This window comes from Schistocerca serialis, chromosome 3 (genome assembly GCF_023864345.2).
Source record: "Schistocerca serialis cubense isolate TAMUIC-IGC-003099 chromosome 3, iqSchSeri2.2, whole genome shotgun sequence".
NCBI lineage: Eukaryota > Metazoa > Arthropoda > Insecta > Orthoptera > Acrididae > Schistocerca > Schistocerca serialis.
In genome coordinates this window covers 453,091,114-453,116,127 of record NC_064640.1, presented here as the reverse complement: position 1 = coordinate 453,116,127, position 25,014 = coordinate 453,091,114, and the positions used below count along the sequence as shown (strand labels likewise).

The window sequence follows — 25,014 nt, the reverse complement described above, 5'->3', positions numbered from 1 at the left end:
TTGATTTCTATAGATGTATGCAGAAGTGTTCTTCTCAGCATAATCATAGTCGCAAGCAGTTATACATTCATAAAGAGAAAATAAGTTTTTAAATATCTCTGGCTCTATACAGAACCTCTCATTCTTGCCTAATTTGAAACACAGAATCAGAACATCATTCCATGTTACTGCAGCTTGCCTGTAAGAGCCATTCACTGTTAATTGTATTCAATGTAATTTTATATTAGAGAAATGATGTTCCTGAGCAGTCATATATATTATGCTGTCTTGGAAAGACAGCAAGTTCAGTGTTATCTTATGATTGTTTGTATAACTTTCATTTTCCACAATCTCAGCACAAAAAATAGTAATTTTTGAGAACATTTCTCATGGAGAACAACAGCTTTAAAATGAACATAAACAGCCTTTGCCACAAGAAACCTTTATTTTTGTTGTTACCAGTTTTGGTCAGTAACTGACCATCTTCATATAAAAGGAAAATAACAGTTGGGAAACCTTCATCAGCTACTGATTTCAACGACCAGTTTGCAGGCTGCAGTTAAGCTTGGTATTGTCATCCATAATGTGGTGTGCATATAGACACACTTCTTGCCTTTAAAAATGGGCAAGAACTGCATCTATACAAATATCACATTACATAAATAAAATAACTTACAGTTTTAACTCACTGAGAATTTTACTGCCTACTGAGCAAAAATAATAGGTATGACAGAGATAGACAGATCATGGAAACCCCATAATTTTAAAACTGTGTAGTTCACATGACACGGGTAGGATCACAAACTGAGTTTGGCATTATAATAAAACTAAAATTCACAATAATTAGGGTAGATTTTTTTCATGCATAACTTACAAAGCAAACTTAAGTTACAGTAGAATAAAGTACAAATGCAGCCATACATCCTATAATAACTAAAGTTTTTGAGGAAGTAATACTGTTTAAAAAAAGAAATACTGTTCAATAAAGCATGCAGCACTCCACAAGACAAACACATTTTCAACAGGCTTTCACAACAACTTAAAACATTGTAGACTTTCAAACACTAGATGAACTCCTTTTTCCCATCACATGCAATCTATTTAGTGCAGGAGTGTTAAATATCCACATAATTGTTTTGTGGGATCTGCTATTCCCTTAAATGAATGGAAAAGTTCATGTGCATGTACTTTTGATTCACTCAGTTATGTTATAGTAACTGCATCTCATGGAAATGTACCAGAAACCAAGAAAATAATTAATACAATAAAAAATTCGCTTCAGTTTCAATAATTTCTTATTTATTGCACAAATAGTTTCAAAGCCTAAAGTGTCATCTTCAGGTGCCAACAGCTGCAAAAAAGAGGAAGAGCTACTGCCATACAAGAACTATGGGGCTAAAATACCAAAATGATAGGTAAAGCCATGAAAAGGGATGTACTCACATAATTATGGAAACATAAACATGTGGCAGTCAGGACAGTCAGTCATGGGGGGCACACCCACATCAGACAAACACATGGCACTGGAACAAAGACGCTAACATAGAGGGAGTGATTTGTACAAAAATTAACTCTATAAACCAGATCCAGGCACTGGACCAGCAAGCATGGCACCCGCCTCAATAGCACAACAAGGAAGTGAATAGTACAGCTGGCCAGGAAGCCAGCTGATTGCAGTGGTGGAAGTGACTGACATAGGGACCAGCTGAAGTAGAGAGCCAAGGAAGTGCAGGAAAGGGGCTGACAGAATATACTGCCCAGAATGAAATTTTCACTCTGTTTTAGAGTGTGGGCTGATATGAAACTTAATCTGCCAGGAAGTTTCAGAATATACTGTGTATATCATTCTAACCCTGACTAAGATTTTTATGCTAAGACTTCTCTTTTGCTCTTTAAGGTGAGTCTATACATAATTACTGGTCTTAACAGTTAGCACCATTCTCCTACCACACTTCACCTGTCATTGTCTAATTGCTCAATTTTTAGATATACTTTTTTCTACAATCCATACTCCATGTTTTGGTTTCAATTTTATCTTTTTTTATCTTTTTACTCTAATGTACTCAGTCAATTTGACTTTTAGGCATTTTTTTTCCACGCTCATGTTTTATGTTATTATATTTATGCTTATTTTTCTAGTTCTGTTTTGTATTGATCTTGCAAATCTCACTTACATAAGTGGACACACTAGTCAGGCCATTTCTCACACATTTTTGGTTATCTACTTCAGTTCCCTGCCTCATTGGCTCCTACATAAGCTGCTTCCACTGCCACTGTCAGCTAGCTTCCTGGCCGGCTACACTAGTCACTGCCATGTTGTACTGTTGACGCAGTTGTCACGGTTGTTGGTCTTACATGTGAGTGCAGCTACTTATTTAGTTATTACTGAATTCATTTTTGTCCAGATCCCTCCCTCTATGTTAGCATCTTTGATCCATTCCCCTGCATTTGTTTTACATGGGTGTGAAACCCCCCCCCAATTAATGATTGGCCCAACTGTCATAATTATATGAGCACACTACTTTTCACAGTTTTACCTTTAATTTAGGTATGTCAGCTCCACAGTTCTTGTATGCTAGTAGCATCTGCTCTTGTGTGAAGTTGGTGGCACCTGAAGATGAAGCTTTGTACATAAAAACTACGCAGGCTTGTTCAAATGGTTCAGCCATGCTGATTTTGGTTTTCCATTGTTTTCCCATATCATTCTAAGCCAATGCTGGGATGATTCCTATTGATACACAATAGCCAAAACTTGCCCTATTCCTCAAACATTATTAAATTTCATAATTTTAGTAATCATAGTTATTATCCCTGTTGTTCTGGTTTCAATATTTTATAATTCACCAGTCATAAGTTCTTGATTTTTAAAAAAATTCTGGTTACGTAGTGAGGTATTCTGTGTTCATGTGGTACAGATAAAGAGATCTTTTTGAATAAAAATGAGCAAAGAAATAAATAAAATATTGTGTTTGTTTCAGGCAAGTTTAGTGGCAAAAGATACGGAAATATTTGAGCAACTTTTTGCTCTTCAAGAAGCTGTCTTGGATCTGAAAGACCAAGTGGACTATTCAAGTTCAAGTGAATCAGCATCACCATACCAGTCACCTTCCTCAACTCGATCAAATTCTAGCAGTGAAGCTGACCGAAATGTTAGAACTAAGGTGAAGTAGAACATTTTAGTAGTGTAATTAGCAGTTCAACTGTTTTGTAATAATTAATGGATCTGAATAAATGTATTAACTATACACATGCACTTACAGTGAAAATTTGTGGATTTACTCTATAATATAATATTCTTCTGTTCAAGTGTCTATTTCTCTGTGTGCGAAATATAAATATAGACTGTAACTCTGCAAAATTAGCTCTGCAGCTGAGTATATTTTACAAACTGTTGTTAAATACTCTGAAACAGAATATGATCCAAAAAATGATGTTAGTAACAGGAAAACAAGAACATTCTTCAGTGCTCTGTAACATCCTTACAAGAAAATCATAATTCTGGACAGACTACTATCTTATTAAGGCTATTTATTTTTCACCACTCTTATCTTGCATAGTTTGTGTTTGTTTATAGGAAACCTGTTCCTCAACAATGTTTTCACCACAGTAAACCAGTTACATACTGTCACCTGTATAACAGAGATAAAAGTAAACATGAATGGAATGATGCAGCTCATGCTTACTGTTCAGTCTGTCAATATGCCTTTAACTGTCATTTCAAGGTCAGACAGTGCTTGGGTAGTTACTTTACTGCAATGAGAATTGTCAGCATGGGATGTCACCAAATCACAGTACACCACAACATCATTAAGACATTAACCTACTATTATGAGACACGAAACATTGAAGATCTGCCTCACAGTGATCACCTGTGGTCAACATGAACTGATCTGCTCCTAACAGATTATTGTTTGTATGTCTCCCAAGAAGAATGCAACAGAACTGTGTGTTGTCTTCTGGAGGCAACGGGAGGGCTGTGTCAACTCGTAAACTCATGCAGTGCACAGCCATCTCCACATTGTAAAATTGACCTCTAGGTATCTGTAACAAGCAACAACACAAACACCCAGCACTGTTGTGTGCAAAAAAAGTGGTTGAGGGAACACTTAGTTTGGGACATGGATTAAACGCTTCAGGTTATCTTCACTGACAAGTTCATGACTTGTGTGTTAGCTGATGATTGTTGTAGAAGAGTGTGGAGTTGTCTAGTTACCACTGTACAGCTTAAAAATGAACTCCCACAGGTTCAGCAGAGATGTGGGTAAGTCACATTTTGGCTCATTATCATTAATAGATGTCAGCTGCCTCTCACGACTATCAATGGAAATATGACGACGGTGCAATATCATGAAAGGATCCTCAAGCCTATTATCTGGCCCTACAGTCATCATTTCAGTGATGGGTTCGTCTTTGAAGACAATGACACATGAGAATGCCATGACCACCTTGCGAACATTTTCCTCCAGGAAACGGGAATCAAAAAAATGTCACACCATGAATGGGAGAAATTGAATTGAGTATTGTGATATCTCAGGAGCCCGCCTCACACATTGGATGATCTCAGGAGGATCATTGTAAAGAAGTGGGTCAGGTGTGAGCAGCAATGTACTGAGCACATTTTGGACAGGAAGCCAAGGGGGATTGAAATATTTTACAGTGAACTGGTTGGAGCAACATCATACTGAACGCTACTCAAAAGCAGATTTTGATTTCAGAGGTACACTATCTAAAAGGCTGTCTTTATTTTGCTTATTGCTTATTATTTATCTTATATTTTAGTTTTAGTTTCATAAGGCTTATTCTTTCATTCCTTGTTCTCCTTAAACCTAAATTCAAACATGTTTACACGTGATGCTAAACTTTTTCTTTTTTGTGGGAGGGGGGGGGGGGGGGGGGAGGATTAGTTTATGTGTGTACAATCATTTTGCTCATGTACCATGCACTAAGCCATGGGATAACTAAGGATTGTGCTTTCCAAAGCATATTCAGTCCAGATACCTTCTTTTTCTAGCAGCTGAAAAAGTGAGTCAGGATTTGGTCAATTTGTGTATCTTTTGCACTTTTACAAATTTCATCTGTCATAGAAATCTAAATTCATTCTAGCTCATGGGATGCTATTAGCACTAACAATATATGGGCCAACAATGAAGCATCTTGGAGCTTCTGTACACACAAAAAATGTGATCTTCACTGTTATGTAACTGTATCCTCATGAGAAAGGGCACAATTCGTGCTTCGTAGGAGGTTCATTGGCAGCTTTTAAAGGAGATTATGGATATTATCCTCACAGTTACAGCATTTTGCACCATAGTTCTTCATACAGGGTGGTTATAAAACTGCTGTTTACTTGTACCTGAGTTCATTCAAAATTAAATACCATTTTGTATTTTTATTCCAAATTAAAACATTATTTTGTATTCATCAAATGAAATCTGTGACTTGTGAATAATAGTGTTATAGTGTTTAGCTGTATTTATTTACTCTATAAATTTTAACATAATTCTTTTGTTTTAAGGTGTAAATTCATTTGTGTGTGTGTGTGTGTGTGTGTGTGTGTGTGTGTGTGTGTGTGTGTGTGTGTGTGTTTGTGTGCACAAGCACCCATGTGTACACATGCATAGTACTAATTGTTGTCATCATTTCAGAGATCAGCTAGCTTCGTACGACAGCATGTGTCCTACCCACCTATAAAACGCAACCGATCTAATCGCATGAAAGCCACAACACCCCAACATGGCTGCCAAGATTCTTATGACTCTGGGATTCACACTTCAGATCATGAAATATTTGTGTGATTGCTCTCATGTACTGTGTATTATCAATGTGTACAGATCTTGTTATCTGTAAACTGTTTTGGATTGAAGAGAGGAAAGAACTACAGTAAATATTCATTGTATAAATGAGTCAGTTCAGCAGCAACACAATAACAAAATGTTACATATTTTCACATTATGATGTGAGCTAATTATAAGTACAAGTTCTGAGAAGGACTAATGTTTCATTATTACTGTGTTTATATTATGTTGGAAATAAAAATATTTATTTGAGAATGTCATCATTTAAATGTTTTAAGTTTTGATAAGCAGAAAAGTACATTGAAAGGGCATTTCTTTATGATGAGTAGTAGATATTAAGTTATGGTACTAGTAGTACTAGTAGTTACATTCATCCATGGATCACATTTACAAAGATGCTGAGATTGTCATGACACTGCAGTTAAAAAACATAAATATTAGTCTTATGTGCAGAGATTCACATACTTACTGGCCTACTTTGACAAGTGTGGGACATATGGTCAGCCATGGCATCATAGTAAGAACTGTCACATCATTTGTCTGAAGTTATTTAAGGAGGCAACAGAAAACATAAATCAGGATGGTCAGATGAAGATTAAAGACAGACTCCAACCTCATGAATGTACGGCCAACCTGTTAAAAACTGTGCAGCTTGATTCATTTTATCCAAAGTGTTCAGTTATGTATTGTTTATAATTCTTCCAAATGAGTTATTTAATAACATATGATGTCTCAGGAGAAATGGTCTGTATTCATAGACATTACAGAAATGATCATTCAAAGTAAAAAGTCTAGTAAACATGAGCTCTAATATGCATACCTTAAGAACTTTGAGCACTTCTTCATCTTTGATACTGTGAAACAAATCTCTTCTATTGCTTTACAGATTTTGAGAGGTATTAGTATAGACAAAATCAAGAAAAACATGTTCAGTAAACATGGGCTCTAAAACACATACCTTAAGAGCTATGAGCACTTGTTCATCTTCACTATTGTGAAACACAACTCTTCTACCAACATGTGCTTATAGCTCTTAAGGTATACATTTTAAAGCCCATATTTACTAGAGATTATTTTCTTTTTTTGGTCTGTTATGCCTCCTCCACAAATATGGAAAGCAAAGATCTTGCAGTAGAAGAGGTTTGTTTCACAGTATTGAAGATGAAGAAATGCTCATATCTCTTAAGGTATGTACTTTATGGCTGATGTTCACTACAATTTTTTTTCCCGAATAATCATTCTTGTCCTATCCCTAAATATTGACTTTCCTACATTCTACATCAATTATTCATTTCTCAAAATCAGTCACTGCATCCACTACACAAATAATTTCACAATGCAAAAAGCTACTGTTACACTCTTCATTCATTTCTCAACATTAATCACTGCTCATTTTGCACACATGCACTACACATCCAAATAATAACCTGACATCAGGACCATTACAATGATATTTGGTTCCTACTTTGTGTACTATAACATCCCATTTGCTTGTCTAAAAAACTGAATCTGCATCTCTCCATAATAAGTGAGATGTTGAGTCAGAAAGAGGATGAGATGTTCATATTATCCATTGCAGAGGTATGGTATAAGGTTTACCAGGATAACAAAAACATTCTAGTACAAAAATTCCATTTTTAAACAATTTTGTTTTATAATCTTCTTAGGCATTTGATAGTACAATTTTATTCATTGATAGGCAATACTCTTTAGAGTTTTATGTCTATTTTTTCTTAGCAAATGTGATTTTAGTCTAGATCTTATTCCAGATTGACGTACAGAAGTATTCCTGCAGTAATTAAGAGGGCTTTGTTATGTGTAAAATTGACTGGTAAATGTACTCACATGGACATGATGTACTTAAAATCCCCAATATTTTGAACAGATTGTTACAGTAAGCCTGATTATTAGTTCTGGTTAATATTGTTATGGCCCTTTCCTGTAGTTGAACACTGCAATCCTACTTTGTGTATTTGTAACAAAGAAACAACTTCCACAGCTAAGATTGTGCATACAAATAGTAAAAGTCACAGACTGTTACACTACGTGAAAGGGCTCTAAGGGCATAATGTACTCATGGCACTCAGTTTATAAGTATATTTGTATGTTCACAGCACTAAACCAGACAACTAGTATTCACTTTTAGAAATATTGTTTATTTTATAATCTATAAGGGTATCATCTATATTTAATTTGACAGTATCATTTTCCCTCTTCACATTGAAAATCACGGAATTTATTTTCTTTATGTTCAGTGTAACTTTACCGCATATTGATGAAGTGTAACCTTCCTTGCTCTGCAAGGAGTCTCTTTTTTTTCTCAGTGACTATAATGTTGTTGTCAGCAGCAATGATAATTTTTTCCCTTGCTTAATATTATTGGGAAAGTCGTTGATGTAGGTCACAAATAGTATTGGCACAAATACGATACATGTATTAATGTATTTTGATTCTGATAAGTGATTTACTAAGAGTTTAGCATTATTTGATGTTTGTGTTACCTCCACTCTTTGTACCCTATTTGCTAGATAAAAACAGAATAAGTCATTAGCTAGACTTCTTATTTCTAATTACTCTAGCTCCTTAGAGTAGATTATTATGGCCAATAATATGAAAACCCTTAGAGAGATCTAACACAATGTCTGTGACACACAAAAGCAACAAGCACCATTTTTTTGAAAATAATTCTGCTACTATGGGTGAATCTGTACCTTTATCTCTTCAGAACCCAGACTTACAAGGCTGTATTTGTTGAAGTAAGTAACTAAGCTTTCATTTGTAATTGGTTCTACTATTGCTTGAGACTGTAGTGAAATGGATCAGTAGTTTTCTATGTCATCTGCAGAGACACAACTCTTGCTAATATTAAATATGCTGGAAATATCCCTGATGTGAATGATCCATTTATTATGATTGTTAAAGGAGCTCTATTTGTATTGTTTCAGTACACAGATTGGTACTTTATTTGGCCCTGTTAACTGTTTTAGGCTTTTTGTACAGTTTTATTGACTTCATGCTCTTTTGCTGATATAATATACACATCTGAATATAGATCAAAAGATAGCTTGCTTCTTTCTGTAAATTAAGTATTCAATTTATTTTTTCCCTTTAAGTTCTCCAGCTATATGTAAGGAAACATTTCAATAGAATTAGTTACTACTGTTTTGACAGCAGCCTGCACCAGTTCCTTTTCCTCAGAACAGTTCAACTATATTTATGGAAACAATGCAACAATAGCAGGCACTGTGCTACCAATACACTCATGAAGAAGTGAACATACAACTAGCTTGCTTTGAGTTGGCCGCTGAATTCAAATCAGAATAGGACTCATAGGTATCTTCAGGCATTATAAAGTAGGTTGCACAGCATATCAGGAAAAATTGTTTTCAAGGAGAAAATAAAACACATGTTGCAAATCGGTACAAATTAGTTGTGTGTGTATATGTGCACTGATTCATGGCACCATGTCTAAATTTGTGGTACGAGAAGTTTTAAACAAAAAAATGAACCACAGGATATATATAACTATTATTTAACTTAAGGGATGAATAAAATTATTTAATACAAAGGAAAAATATGTGATCCATGCAGTAGATCTTGATAACGTTATGTAGTAGAATATTTCTGAATGGGGAATCCATGATAAATAAATTTCATACCCAAACTTTGCCTAAGTAAGAAAATAAGTGAACTCTAGTTCTGATTCTATATCCTTCACAGCAAATCTTGAGCAGCTCTTCATGCTTAACTTGTTAATTCAGTCACATCATAATACCTATTAGGCTTGTTTAAAAATATCTTTTAACTGTCTTGCAGCATTTAGCATATCCTGCTTAGCTTGAAACTACATTATGCTCACTACAGTCCTCTTTTCGGGTGTTCTGAATTTCAGGGTCTGTGCATTTGACTGCCCTTCCCGCATTTCGTAGTTTAGTTCTGTAGTGAGCTGATTGATGTCATCACATCCTCATGTATGCTGAGATGAGAAAAAAAGTCATTTACAGAGGACCAACCCACCATCTTCCATGAAAAGTGTGGAAAACAATTTAAAATCCACACTCAGTCTTGTCAGTGTGCCTGACAAACAGTTATTAACCTGGGCATAGACTTGACCAGTGTTTGGCTCATCTACCTGTCTCATGAGCTAACACACTATATCATTGCACATAAATTTCTGGAGACTTGTGTTACGACTGTTGAAATACAATTGATCACATATGGTTGCATCTTTTAAAAGTAAGATCATGGTAGATAAAAAAGATGTGCTATATAACTGAGGGGCAAGAGGGGGTGGGGGGAGGGGGGGCTCAGCATCCTCAATGACAAGGTGTTGCTGTTGGAACATGATCACAGAAGACTTCTATACATTTGAACTTAGTCTGTGCAGAACATTTCATGAGTGTGATAGTAGTGAAATACTTGAAAGTGTTCAGTTAACCATGGTAAGATATTCATTTTGTCATCAAGCAGCTATGAGTTTGATGCATTGCTGCACAAATGGTAATGGTTGAATCAGAAAATGTTTCCAGAGAGAAGACAGCTGAGTTCTCCAGTTTTTGTAGTTGTTTATCATCCTGTTGGTGAGAAAGAGGTAAGCTGAGAATTTCTCATATTCCTGATCACTAAGAACACATTCTGCAGGTAGTCACAGAAGACACATGAATCAGCACACAGCACATTGCTGTTGCATGTGGTACACCTCACAATACCATACCAATGGTACTCCAAAAAGCAATTGTACACATATCATCACTACTAGCATTTGCAGGGTTCACCTACTGATCATCAACTACAGGAGAACTTTTTCCAATTTTTCCACCCACAACCTGCTGATCCATTGTTCATATTTTTAATTTTGTTTGCAGATGAGACAACATATGGAAGAGATAAAATAGCAAATGTTCACAAACAACATTTCTTGGGTGAATAAAAATCATGTGATTCCGGCTGGAGACAAGCAGCAATTTAAAATTAATGTGAGCGCTGGAATTTCAGGTGACTGTCTAATTGGTCCATATAGGGGATGGTCCATTATATGTAACGAAAAATATAAAGACAATAGCAAGTGAAAGTGGGTACTGTGTTTCTTAGAGATGAAGCCATAGCTGAAAATGAACGCTGAAATATTTTTTGTAAAATCTTGTAGAAGTAGAATCAGTGTTTTGTTAGGTGCCACCTGTCCTACCTATATTACATTATGCTTTTGTCAACATGTGCAACTTCATGTTGCCCCTAAATTATTTTGTATTACATGATGTTGACACTTCCTTTGATTTTTTATGCCAGCTGGAAAGTTCATATATTCCATTTTTATACAAAAAGGAATAAACTGTTATGTTTCCAATTGTATCATTTTTCTTGTTCCTTACTTTTATGGAAAACATTAATTTGTATGACTTAAGCACTGCTGACTGGTCCATGTTGGCCAGTATATGGAAGAGGTATAATTTTATGCCTTTTCTTATCTAAGACTGCATTAAATGAACATTAATTGAATTTACTGTCAGTTCTTGGCAGAATATGATAGTAAATGCACAGAAAATCTCTCTTTCTACATACTTTCCAACAATTTTTATTTTTCACCTACAGGTTTTCAGTTTCTTAGGTTATCCTCAAATGACAACTGAACATCAAACTGCAGATAAAATAATTATAGGGCAGATATAAATATTTAATATTATACAAGTTGCAACATTTACAAATGTAAAGTTGATATATTCAAATTTTATACAAAAAGGAATATGTTGCTATGTTTCCAATTGTATCACTTTTCTAATTCCTTACTTTTATGGAAAACATTAATTTGTATGACTTAAGCACATTTTCTCTTTATTGAAAATGCACTCAACAAAAGCTAATACAGTTTTATGCAGTCAGTAGATATCATGTTAAGACAGCAATTCCCACAGCTTTGTCTGGTTGATCAATGAATAATTTTTGACAGTACTTTTAGGTGTAAGTTCTTTTTTTCCAGCTTCATGGCTGTATCAGACTTAGCTATTTTGTTATAGTTTATAAAAAGCAAGCAAGCAATTACAGGATTTCAGTATTTTTGCAAGAATCTCTTAAATTTTGTTCCCATAGAAAATGGTGTACCATTTTTTTCACAACTGACTGGTCCACATTGGCCAGTATAAAGAAAAGGTATTACTTTATGCCTTTCCTTTTTGTGCAGGATGTTATGAATAAGGTCAGAGCTGTAGACACTGCTGAAAGCAAAGTGTCGATTCTCCATAAATTTATTTGAAAATCTGTTTCATATAGTTTAAAAGATATGAGCCATCATGAAGTGGAAAGGTTGGCATTTTTTGAGTTGGTGAGTGCTGGGAACTTTCAGTAAGTGCAGTAGTGGTATCTGCTGTTTTCTTGTAAATGCTAAATAAGCTTTCAGTAGTTGTTGACCCACAGCTTGTAGATATTTCTCAAAAATCATGCATCACCATCAGCATCTATGAAAATCTTTATTATTACTACAAATTTTTATTGCTGTTAATCATTAACAGGCACAAAACTGCATAACAAAACTCACTACAAAGATTTTAAAAATTGTTTGTAAGGATCAACGTGTCAGTAATATAATAGTAAACTGCATCCATTGTCTGGAGACTTGTACATTGTTGGAACAACATTACTGTTAGATGTCTGTACTAAATGTGTGTTCCTGAATAATGGGTACCTTTTTGTATCTAAGTTAGTGACTTTAAATATTTACATAGATTATTCATATTTCTAATATTAATTCTCTCAGCTCAGTTGTTAGTTTGAAAAAGCAATGTTATTTATGACGAATTGCAAATTGCATATTGGGAAACAGTGGTTAGTTTCACCATTTCCTTTGACAGACCTCTGAATTCACACTGCAAATAATTTTTTTTGCATGCTTTTTAACTTGGAAAACTTTAGACTGGCTTGTTGAGTCATGCTAAAAAAAATGACCTTTTATGACATTATGAAATGGAAGTAAGCAAATTATGATACCTTGTTTATTTTTATGTCATCTATGTCTGACAGTGTCCAAATTGCAAAGAAATATATGTTTAGGTGCTACATCAGTTCTGTGTTATGCACATCCCAATTGGATTTACTATCAAACTGTAATTTTCTAAAACTTTGACCTCTTCTATATGACTTTCATCATATTTTAGACATACACTGGGAGAAAACCACTTAATAGTTCTGAAGTGCATATATTTGCATCTTTTTAAAGTTTAGTGACAAAGAATTGGCTAGGAACCATTTATTGTTGTGCATGAAAACGTATTTAAACAACCATTCTAAAAATACATTTGATTTGCTACTTATTGTATTGTTTTTTTCATGTGTAAATGAAACAAACTTGGCTTTTGGTAGTGTTACTGATGAAAGTTGTTAATAAATACAAGAAAAAGTTCTGTATGATGGAACATTGTGGGACACAACATGTAATTACATCCCAGTTAGATGATGGCTGACAGTTCAACAGAGCACTCTTTCCTATTGACATCCTTTGGTTCTTGTCAGAGAAATTTGATCTTAAAAATTTTGTGGCATTTCCTGTTACACCATAATATTCAAGTTTACTTAAAAGGATATTGTAATTTACACAGTCAAAAGGCTTTAATACATCACAGAGGATACTTGTAATTTATTGTCTAATGAAATAACTAAATTTTCACGCTACATGTAAATAGTTTCTCAATACTGAAACCCCTTAGAAATCCAAACTGTTTATTTGACAATATATTATTCAAAATCAGATGGTTAAGAAACAACTTGTATGTTATCTTTCCTAAAATATTCTTGAACACTGGCAAAAATGAATTTGGACATAAGTATTATGGTATTTCAATATCTACTTTCCTATTCAGAGGCTTAACTTAATCATATTTCAAACAATCTGAAATTGCTCCAATGATAAAGCAATGGTTACACAAATAACTTAATATATTACACAGTTCCAATAATCACTGGAGGAATAAAAACTGGCAGCTTGGACATTACAAAGATTAACACCCATAAAATATTTGGACATTTCCATCAAAACATCAGAAGTTTTTTCCGAAACAAAAATGAACTTCTCACCTCAAACAAAACAGCAAAACATCTAACACTATTTCTATAGATGTACTCTGTATAACAGATCATCATCTGGAAGTCACAGCAATTGAATAAATGCACCTAGATGAATAGAAGTTAGTTTACAATGGTGTATGTCTAATATGAGGAAAGGACAGTGTGGCTACATACACAAAAAGTGGAAGTCCCATGCCACAGAACTCAGTAAATAACATCTAGTTCAGTGTTGCAGTTCAGTAATATGGTATATTTGGAAACATATAAGACAGCAGTTCAGACAGTCTACACACTCCAAACAGGAAATATTTTGATGTTCATTAAGCAGTTACAAGACTTACTACAAGGGTGAACCAAATATAAACCGGAATTTTTGTATAGCATACCTTTCAGTTCACAAGGGTGGTGTTATCTCTGCTCATTATTACTTTCATTTCCAGCGAGCTTCCTCCACTGCAATAAAATTGTCATACTGTTTCTTTAGTAGGAATCACAATGTCAGAACAAGAGGTACCATCATCTGTTGTGCAATATGTTATAATCAAGTTTCTCACAAAGGCAGACATAAAAGCATCCTGAAAGACTTGCAGTACAGTTTAGGTACAACACCCTGAAAAAGACTCAAGTGTATACATGGCACAAGCAGTTTTTACAGGGCCAAGCAACAGCTGAGAATACAACTCATCAACATCGTTGAAGAACCAGCATGACCGAGGATAATATTTGTACTTTTAGCCAACTTATTGAAGATAGTCACCAAATAACAGTTTCTGAAATTGTTACTGAGGTTGGCATAATCTACAGCAGTGCTCAGGTGATCATTAAAGACAACATTGAATTTTGAAAAGTGTCCGCAAAGTGAGTGCCTCGTCTTCTCACCACAGAGCACAAAAAAATCAGGAATTGTTCTGGACCACACTAGAACATTCTCCCTACAATTCAGACTTATTACCCTATGATTTTCATTTCTTTGGACTGCCAAAAGAAGCAGGTGGAGAACACAAATTTGGTGATGATGGTACTGTCAAAGTGTTCATGTGCAATTGGGTGCTGTCACAGCCACATTCATTTTATGAAAATGGGATCAAGAAATTGACAATCAACTAGGAAAAATGTGTTTCCCATTCAGTACCCTATACAAAAAAAAAAAATAAATAAATAAATAAATAAGTTTGTATGAATTTTTCTGAAGCTTAAATAAGCTCACAAACTAATTCCAGTTTATATTTGATTCACCCTCACAGTCAAACTCTGTAGAAATAAACGGAAAATGATTCTATGTGGAGATTTCAATACAGATTACATCTCTGGCAGATTTGCTAATGATTCTACACTGATCCTCTAGAACATTATAACCACCACCCTACTATCGATATAAACCCATCCAAGCGATAGCAGCATCAGCTGGTGAGGAATGTCTGTTAGTCAGACACACTCATGGTGCATGTAGTATCAGTGAACATGCTGTACATATGGAGAATGGGGAAGTTTGCCCAAGGGCAGATTGTGATGGCCCAGAGGCTTGGCATAAGCATCAATACATGGCAAAACCAAGGTGAAACCATGTCCAGACATCATGGGGTTGAGTGGCCACCCCTCATTACAAATGTCAGACATCGTATACTGGACAGACTGGTAAAACAGGACAGGTGGTGAACTGTGGCAGTACTAACATCAGACTTTAATGCTGGGCAGAGAGCATGTGTGTCTGAAGACACAGTGCATCGAAGACTCCTAACAATGGGCCTCTGCAGCCGACGACCCATGCGTTTGCCAATGATAGCACCACAACATCGGCAACTATGACTGAAATGAGCACATGATTATTTGCACTAGAAATTGGCCCAGTGGCAGAGCATTGCACAGTCTGATGAAGCTTGATACCTTCATCATCACGTTGATTGGCTGGAATGAATCTGTCATCTTCCAGGGGATAGCTCCTTGACACCTGTAATGTGGGATGGAGACAAGCTGGTAGTGCCTTCATTATGCTCTGGGGAAATTCATGTGGACATCCATGGGTCAAGTGGAGCTCGTGCAAGGCACTGTGATATCCAAGGCATATCATACACTGCTTGGAGACCATGTACATCCCTTCATGACAATCAAGTTTCCTGATGGAACTGACATTTTTCAACAGGATAATGAGGTATGTCACAAGGCCAGAAGTGTGATGCATTGGTTCAAGGAACAAAGTGGTGAGTTCCAATTGATGTGCTGCCCCCACCCCCTCCCCTCCAACTCACCAGATCTGAACCCGGTCCAACACATTTGGGACGTGATTGAACATGGCATCAGAGCTCATCACCCCCCCCCCCCCCCCCAGAATTTATGGGAATTAGATGAATTGTGTGTGTGTGTGTGTGTGTGTGTGTGTGTGTGTGTGTGTGTGTGTGTGTGTGTAGATGAGGTGCCATCTCCCTACAGCGACCTATCAAGGCCTCATTGCTTCCATGCCATGAAGTGTTGCTGCTGTTATCTGTGCCAAAGGCATACTGACTATTAGGTAGATGGTCATAAAGTTCTGGCTGACAGTGTATGTGAAGATATTATGTAGATTTCACCTCAAACAATACTGATTGAGAGCACCTGCATTTGCTGATGCCCAGCTTTGCTTTCATTCACACAGTAACATCTCCAACAGGGGTAGAAGGATATAGTGCAACAGCAATTGATAATTAATTTCTAAATTCCTCCATCTTTAATAAAATAGATATGAGCCCAATAATAAATTATCTATGTGACCACAATGGTCAAATGACAGTAATAAAGCATCCCCCTCAATTAGGTTTAGCCAATAAAAAAAGTAAATTTTCACATAATTGTAATTGCTGACTCAGTTACACCATTCAGGGTAAATTTACAGGAACAGAAATGGGAAAAAGTTTGCCAAATAGTAGATGAGAAATTTCATCCCTTTCTAAAAATAGTCTTACAACATTATTAATCCAGTTTTCCTTTACAATGGGTTGTGCACATTTATAGTGAGAGCTGAGACAAAGGGTGGCTGCTGCATCCTGCTACAAGTGCATGTGAGTGTGAGTGTGAGTGTGCTGAGTGTAGTGTCACCACACGTTTGTACTTAAATCAAATGCCAATGGTATCAGTATGTGCTGCCCACTAGAGGTCACCTGTAGGAAGCATGCACATGGCACAGTCTCTTCACTCCACCTACCAGTGACTCGCACCTATATATGTGCAGAGCAGCACTGACTCACTCTCATATGCACTAGTAACACGATACAGCAGTGGCTAACATCTGGGAACAAAACATCTTGTCTACAAAGAGAGAGCTTTACTTAATGCAGAGGACTGTCTCTAATTAAGCCTTAAAATGAACTCTATGCAGTACTGCAAAATTCTTCAGTATGTCATCAAAAAAAAAAAGCAAAAATCATGTAATATGCACAAAAAATTCAAAATTTCAAGAACAAAGCAAGGACAATTTGGAGCATTATTAAGCACAAAATGAGCACACTTGAGAAGGCAAATGACATTGGACTCCCAGATGACAGCAGCAGCAAGGGAGATTATACGAAATTCAAATCATTAGTTACTAAATGCGAGGAATTCTTTCTAATAGTAGCTGCAAACACAGCAACAAATAATCTTCCATTGAAAACACATCCAATAAACTTACTTGGGCAGGCAATGTACATATCACCACCAGACATCAGTCCTGCCAGGACAAAAAAATCATTAGATCAGTACAAAGTAGTAACTGATGCAACAGTAAACTGCTAATAGTAAACTGCAGGAGCATCTATAGAAAGGTCCCAGAACTGCTCTCATTAATAAACGGTCACAAGTTGGCTCAAACCAGACGTAAACAGTAATGAAAACCTAAACTCAGATTGGAATGTATACTGCAGAGACAGGCTGGACAGTGAAGGGGGAGGCGTGTTTATAGCGATAAGAAGTGCAATAGTATCGAAGGAAATTGACGGAGATCCGAAATGCGAAATAATTTGGATGAAGGTCATGGTTAAAGCAGGCTCAGACATGGTAATTGGATGTCTGGCTCAGCAGCTGTTGTGGCTGAGCACCTGAAGGATAATTTGGAAAATATTTCGAGTAGATTTCCGAACCATGTTATAGTTCTGGGTGGAGATTTTAATTTGCCAGATATAGACTGGGAGACTCAAACGTTCATAACGGGTGGCAGGGACAAAGAATCCAGTGACATTTTTTTAAGTGCTTTATCTGAAAACTACCTTGAGCATTTAAACAGAGAACTGACTCGTGGCGATAACATATTAGACCTTCTGGTGACAAACAGACCCGAACTATTTGAAACAGTTAACACAGAACAGAGAATCAGCGATCATAAAGCGGTTACTGCATCGATGATTTCAGCCATAAATAGAAATATTAAAAAAGGTAGGAAGATTTTTCTGTTTAGCAAAAGTGACAAAAATCAGATTTCAGAGTACCTGATGGCTCAACACAAAAGTTTTGTCTCAAGTGCAGATAGTGTTGAGGATCAGTAGACAAAGTTCAAAACCATCGTACAATATGTGTTACATGAATATGTGCCAAGCAAGATCGTAAGAGATGGAAAAGAGCCACCGTGGTACAACAACCAAGTTAGAAAACTGCTGCGGAAGAAAAAGGGAACTTCACAGCAAACATAAACATAGCCAAAGCCCTGCAGACAAACAAAAATTACGCGAAGCGAAATGTAATGTGAGGGGGGCTATGCGAGAGGCGTTCAATGAATTCGAAAGTAAAGTTCTATGTACTGACTTGGCAGAAAATCCTAAGAAATTTTGGTCTTATGTCAAAGCGGTAGGTGGATCAAAACAAAATGTCCAGACACTCTGTGACCAAAATGGTACCGAAACAGAGGATGACAGACTAAAGGCCGAAATACTAAATGTCTTTTTCCAAAGCTGTTTCACATAGGAAGACTGCACTGTAGTTCCTTCTCTAGATTGTCACACAGATGACAAAATGGTAGATATCAAAATAGATGACAGAAGGATAGAGAAACAATTAAAATCGCTCAAAAGAGGAAAGGCCGCTGGACCTGATGGGATACCAGTTCGATTTTACACAGAGTATGCGAAGGAACTTGCCCCCCTTCTTGCAGCAGTGTACCGTAGTTCTCTAGAAGAGCGTAGCATTCCAAAGGATTGGAAAAGTGCACAGGTCATCCCCCTTTTTAAGAAGGGACGCCGAACAGATGTGCAGAACTATAGACCTATATCTCTACCGTCGATCAGTTGTAGAATTTTGGAACATGTATTATGTTCGAGTATAATGACTTTTCTGGAGTCTAGAAATCTACTCTGTAGGAATCAGCATGGGTTTTGAAAAAGACGGTCGTGTGAAACCCAGCTCGCACTATTCGTCCATGAGACTCAGAGGGCCATAGACACAGGTTCACAGGTAGATGCTGTGTTTCTTGACTTCCGCAACGTGTTCGATACAGTTCCCCACAGTCATTTAATGAACAAAGTAAGAGCATATGGACTATCAGACCAATTGTGTGATTGGATTGAAGAGTCCCTAGATAATAGAACGCAGCAGGTCATTCTCAATGGAGAGAAGTCTTCCGAAGTAAGAGTGATTTCAGGTGTGCCGCAGGGGAGTGTCATAGGACCGTTGCTATTCACAATATACATAAATGACCTTGTGAATGACATCGGAAGTTCACTGAGGCTTTTTGCAGATGATGCTGTGGTGCATCGAGAGGTTGTAACAATGGAAAATTGTACTGAAATGAAGGAGGATCTGCAGCGAATTGACGCATGGTGCAGGGAATGGCAATTGAATCTCAATGTAGACAAGTGTAATGTGCTGCAAATACATAGAAAGATAGATCCCTTATCATTTAGCTACAAAATAGCAGGTCAACAACTGGAAGCAGTTAATTCCATAAATTATCTGGGAGTACGCATTAGGAGTGATTTAAAATGGAATCATCATATAAAGTTGATCATCAGTAAAGCAGATGACAGACTGAGATTCATTGGAAGAATCCTAAGGAAATGCAATCCGAAAACAAAGGAAGTAGGTTACAGTACGCTTGTTCGCCCACTGCTTGAATACTGCTCAGCAGTGTGGGATCCATACCAGATAGGGTTGATAGAAGAGATAGAGGAGATCCAACGGAGAGCAGCGCGCTTCGTTACAGGATCATTTAGTAATAGCGAGAGCATTACGGAGATGATAGATAAACTTCAGTGGAGGACTCTGCAGGAGAGACGCTCAGTAGCTCGGTACAGGCTTTTGTTAAAGTTTCGAGAACATACCTTCACCGAAGAGTCAAGCAGTATATTGCTCCCTCCTAAGTATATCTCGCAAAGAGACCATGAGGATAAAATCAGAGAGATTAGAGCCCACACAGAAGCATACTGACAATCCTTCTTTCCAGGAACAATACGAGACTGGAATAGAAGGGAGAACCGATAGAGGTACTTAAGGTACCCTCCGCCACACACCGTCAGGTGGCTTGCAGAGTATGGATGTAGATGTAGATGTAGATGCTAAAATCTTGTGCTGGATTGGTAGCACCAAACTTGAGTTGCCTTTATATTAAGTCAAGAGTATTTTCTGAAAGTCTAAGGTATGTGATAGTAACACCAATATTAAAGAAAGTCGAAATAAGCTACTGAGCTCTAATTATAGACTATTGTCCCTTCTTCTCATATGCCCAAAGTTTTTGAGAAAGTAGAATGCAGCAGAATACTGAACCATCTATCTGAGAATAACCTTTTAACAACAGCTCTTAGAATTCCACAAGGCTTCTCTATTGAGAATGCAATATATGATCTTGCAAACTTAATTGTAGTAGAATTAAACAACAAAAATTACCCAGTTGACATTTCCTGTGATTTTCTCAAGGCATTTAAATGAGTAAATCATAAAATTCTGCTTTGGAAACTAAAATGGTATGGCATTAAAGCTCTCCCCTTTGCATTGGTGGATCCTTACAATAGAAAATGAAGTGTCACGTTAGTAAATGATACAACAGGGATAAGATTACATTCAGAGTGGGATAACACTAAATATGGTGTGCTGAAAAGTTCAGTGCTTGGTCTGCTCCTGTTCTTTGCCTATATTAACTATCTACCTGGGACATTGTAGGTCTCTTCTAAAACTGTAAAGTTTGATGATGGTATGGCTATACTGATAAAAAGACCAAAGACAATCATACCAGAGAAAGCCAAGGAAATAATGGAATACAATCACAACTGGCTCACAGCCAATGGATTAACACTTAATCTTGCAAAAACTCATATTACTTCTGTCCAATGCCCAGATTTTGTATCACTCTCTTGTTTGGTTTTTAGAAAACCGAACAAAGAACATGTTTGGTGAGGCCATCTCTGGCGGGCTGCTTGAATTTGCACGTGCAATGGCTAGATTGGCTAACTTCAATGCTAATTAACTTAGAAATGGCACAAGATACTTAATTTTTTCTCAACAATTATTTCTCAGCCCAATTAACACTAAAATACCTTTACTAACTTTTCAGGTTGTTCTGACCACCCTGTCCAGACAACTGATATAGGTCTGTGTAAAGCTTCATAAATGCTTTGTTTTTAAATATTGGATAAAAACAGCAGCTGAGTAGCACAGGAGGAGCAGAAGTGGTTTTTTTTTTAAGAAAATAGCTGTTTTTCTCTTAACATACAAAGCTATAAAAAGTAATCTAGAAGTGATCATCATAATTATAGTTTGAGTAGATTAGTGCTAGTCACAATTTGGTTTTAGTATGCTTTACAGAAGCAGCCAGTGGTGGTTGTTTCTGATTCTTAATGTATAACTTGACTCATTCTGCATTCCTGAAAGATCTCTTCCATAAAGAGATTTAGAGAATATGATGTGTGAATGAATAAAATGACTGAATCAGCAACTGTTTGCCTGATTGGAAAGTTCACTGTAGTAAAATGTTGAATGGTGAGGCTAAAAATAGCTATAAATCAATACTTGTAGAATTCTTAAGAAAATCTATATTAAAATCATCAGCAACCACTATTGCTTTTTGCTGTCAAATAGGAAAATAGGGCCTCAAGACACTTTTTGAAAGTATCAAAATTTCCTACATATGCTCGGTATACACTTACTATTGTAATGAATTTGTTATGAAATTTTACTTTTGTCATACATGCCTACATCTGCTGCTCTAAGCAAAATGTATTTATGTTTGTCAGAATGAATTTTCACTCTGCAGTGGAGTGTGTGCTGATTTGAAACTTTCTGCAACATTAAAACTATGTGCCAAACTTGGACTCGAACCTATGTCCTTTATGTTCTGTTAGCAAATGCTCTATTTACTCAGTTATCTAAGCTCAAATAATGACCTGTCCTCATAGTTATACTTCTGTCTCCTGCACACGTGCAAGGTATCTGTGAAATCTGGAAAGTTGCTGAGAGGTACTGGCAGAAGTAAAGCTGTGAGGGTGGGTCATGAGTCTTGCCTGGATACCTGTACATGGTCATCAAAGGCAAAGAACCCAGGTTTGAGTCCTGGTCGAGCACATAGTTATAATCTGTCAGGAAGTATTTATGTTTACGTTCTTATACATATGAGAATTCCTTATGAATATGTAAACTCCTCCTGGGCACCCACACGGTAAATTTTTTTCTGTCTACACTGGCTCAAGTAGCGAAAGTTTAATTATAACCACCCCGTATGTTGGCAAGGTTTATATCACCACATTTTACAAGTCCTTGCAAGAGCTGTTACGTGTTTTCTCTATCACATCTCTTGTACTAGTGAATTTCCCTTGCCCACATCAGTGTGGCTGGATAGTCCACTGAAACATTAGGGGTAAATGTCATATGCCCTATCCAGCAGCTTCATTGTGCCCCTCGTGAATTCTATAATGAGTGTGGTCTGACACCCAAATGACAACGTGAATTCGCAATCCAATGTGAATTTTTTTTTTTATGAATCACTATACAGGTTGGTCCATCTGAAGTTTTGGATGAGATTATCTCAAAAACTATACATCAGTTAAAAATAGTGGGTAAGACAAGTTCATAAGCTAAAAGGGGAGACATCAAATGATACTACATGTCACCCCCAACCCCCACTTTGGGTGGGGCAGGGGGTAACTTTTAAATCTTAAATGGAAACCCCCATTTTTATTGCAGATTCGGATTCTCCATAAAAAAGTAATCAAGTTTTGTCTGAAACATTTTTTTAAAGCATTCACAGATGGCGCTGAAATCAAGAAAAATTAAAATTCGGGAAGAAATCCGATTTATTTAGAAAGATCCAAGAAGGACGCATCAAATCGATACAAAATGTGCACCAATTCTTTCATTATGCCAAATTAAGCTATTTTTTACAAAATGTATCCTACCCGCCACAGTTTTTGATGGAGGGAGGCAGAATGGTATTAAAATCTCATTAGGGAACTCTTCACAATTGCGTTACTGACCTGACTATGGTGCTACCATGGTCAAACTGCAAACTATGGCTCAGTATAAAGGTCAGTGCAATGCTATCAGATGTCACTTCACTTTCAGATTGTGAACCATAAACATCAACTGACTAAAGTAAATTATTCTTTAGCGAAACATGGCTCACTATCCTCCTACAGAGATTGTTGATATGCTGTTAATTTTAGGTGAATGCCATAACAATTACATTGCAGCTGCACAGTTGTATGCGGTTTGTTTCCCAAACAGATGAAATCCAAGTGAAAACATTATTTGAAATTGCACTCCATGAGCTCAAAATGGATACATGCACCGTCCACCTCGTCATCGCATATACAATGAAAATGATGCCCGTGCCCTTACTGTTCTCACCTGTGTTCAACTGGATCCAGAAATGAGTAGTCATGCAATTCAGAGACAAATTGGAATTCCTAAATCAACTGTTTTGAGCATTTTGAAGGCACATAAATATCATGCGTATCATATCACACTGACACAGGCATTAACACTGAAAGATACGCAAATACACATGCATTTCTGCCAATGGGCCTTGGAAATGATAAGAGGTGACAATGATTTTTTTTTAGATATGTTATGTTCACCGATGAAGCCACTTTCAAAAACTGTGACGAATTAAATCGTCATGATTGTCATTATTGGTCCCCTATCAATCCACACTGGCACATACCCTTGACAATCAACAAAAATGGTCGTTAATGGTCTGGTGTCGAATTTTAAATGGTTACTTGATAAGACCATATTTTTTTGACTGAAATGTTACTGCGGTGTCTTATTTACAACTTCTCCACGATGATTTGTTGGAGCTAATGGAAGATGTTGATTTATAAACTAGGCAACGAATGTGGTTCTAACAGGATGGAGCAGATCCCCATTATGCTAAAAATGTGCCGAATGTTTTAAATTTACAGTACCCTGGTCAGTGGACAGGGCGCAGCAGACCAATACAGTGGCCTCTACGTTCACCTGACCTAACATCTCCCAATTTTTTCTTGCGGGGTTATTTAAAAAATATTGTTTATGAAAGACAGCCCAAACCCAAAATGATACATAGCAATGCATTTGAAGAGCACGTGCAGCCATACCACCGGATGTCCTGCTCAAAACTGCGGGCAACTTTCACAGATGATTGACTTTATGCATTGAAGCAAATGAGGATAATTTTTAACAATTTCTTCATGGCTAATTTCATTAATTAAGCACCTCAAATTGTGAGAGGCAAGGGGACTCACACTAATGAAGCACCCCAACATGTGAGAGGCAAGGGGACTCACACTAAAGAAGCACCCCCACGTGTGAGAGGCAAGGGGACTCTCACTAATGAGCAACCCATGGGAACATCGTTCTACTATGCCCATGTCATTGTTCCTGGGTAATGCTAAAAGTAGGATACAGTACATTTTGTACAAAAGTAGCTTAATTTGGCATAACGAAAGAATTGGTACACATTTTTTATTGATTTGACACGTCTTTCTTGGATAATTCTAAATAAATCAGAGTTCTTACCCAATTTTACTTTTTTCTCAATTTCAGCACCATCTGTCAATGGTTTAAAAGAAATGTTTCACACAAAACTTGATTACTTTTTTATGTAGAATCCAAATCTGCAATAAAAAAAAATGGTCATTTCTATTTAAGATTTAAAAGTTGCCCCCCACCCCACACAAGGGGGTGGGGGCTGGAGGTCACATGTAATATCATTTGATGTCCCCCTCTGAGCTTACAAACTTGTTTTACCCACTATTTTTACCTGATGTATAGTTTTCAAGAT

At 36.7% G+C, this 25,014-nt stretch overlaps 1 protein-coding gene across 2 annotated transcripts in view; it reads left to right on the top strand.

Moving 5' to 3' along the window:
* Positions 1 to 8,324, top strand: part of LOC126470356 (uncharacterized) — a 94,779-nt gene extending 86,455 nt beyond the window's left edge. The window contains exons 1-3 of one of the 2 annotated variants that reach the window (XM_050098151.1): positions 2,067 to 2,336; positions 2,958 to 3,140; positions 5,625 to 8,324. In XM_050098151.1, coding sequence (XP_049954108.1) covers positions 2,082 to 2,336; positions 2,958 to 3,140; positions 5,625 to 5,774 — 588 coding nt within the window. In that variant the 5' untranslated portion in view covers positions 2,067 to 2,081 and the 3' untranslated portion in view covers positions 5,775 to 8,324. Of the gene's footprint in view, positions 1 to 2,066; positions 2,337 to 2,957; positions 3,141 to 5,624 lie in introns of those variants that run through there. The other variant, XM_050098152.1, reaches the window with a different exon arrangement.
* Positions 8,325 to 25,014: the final 16,690 nt, after the last annotated feature.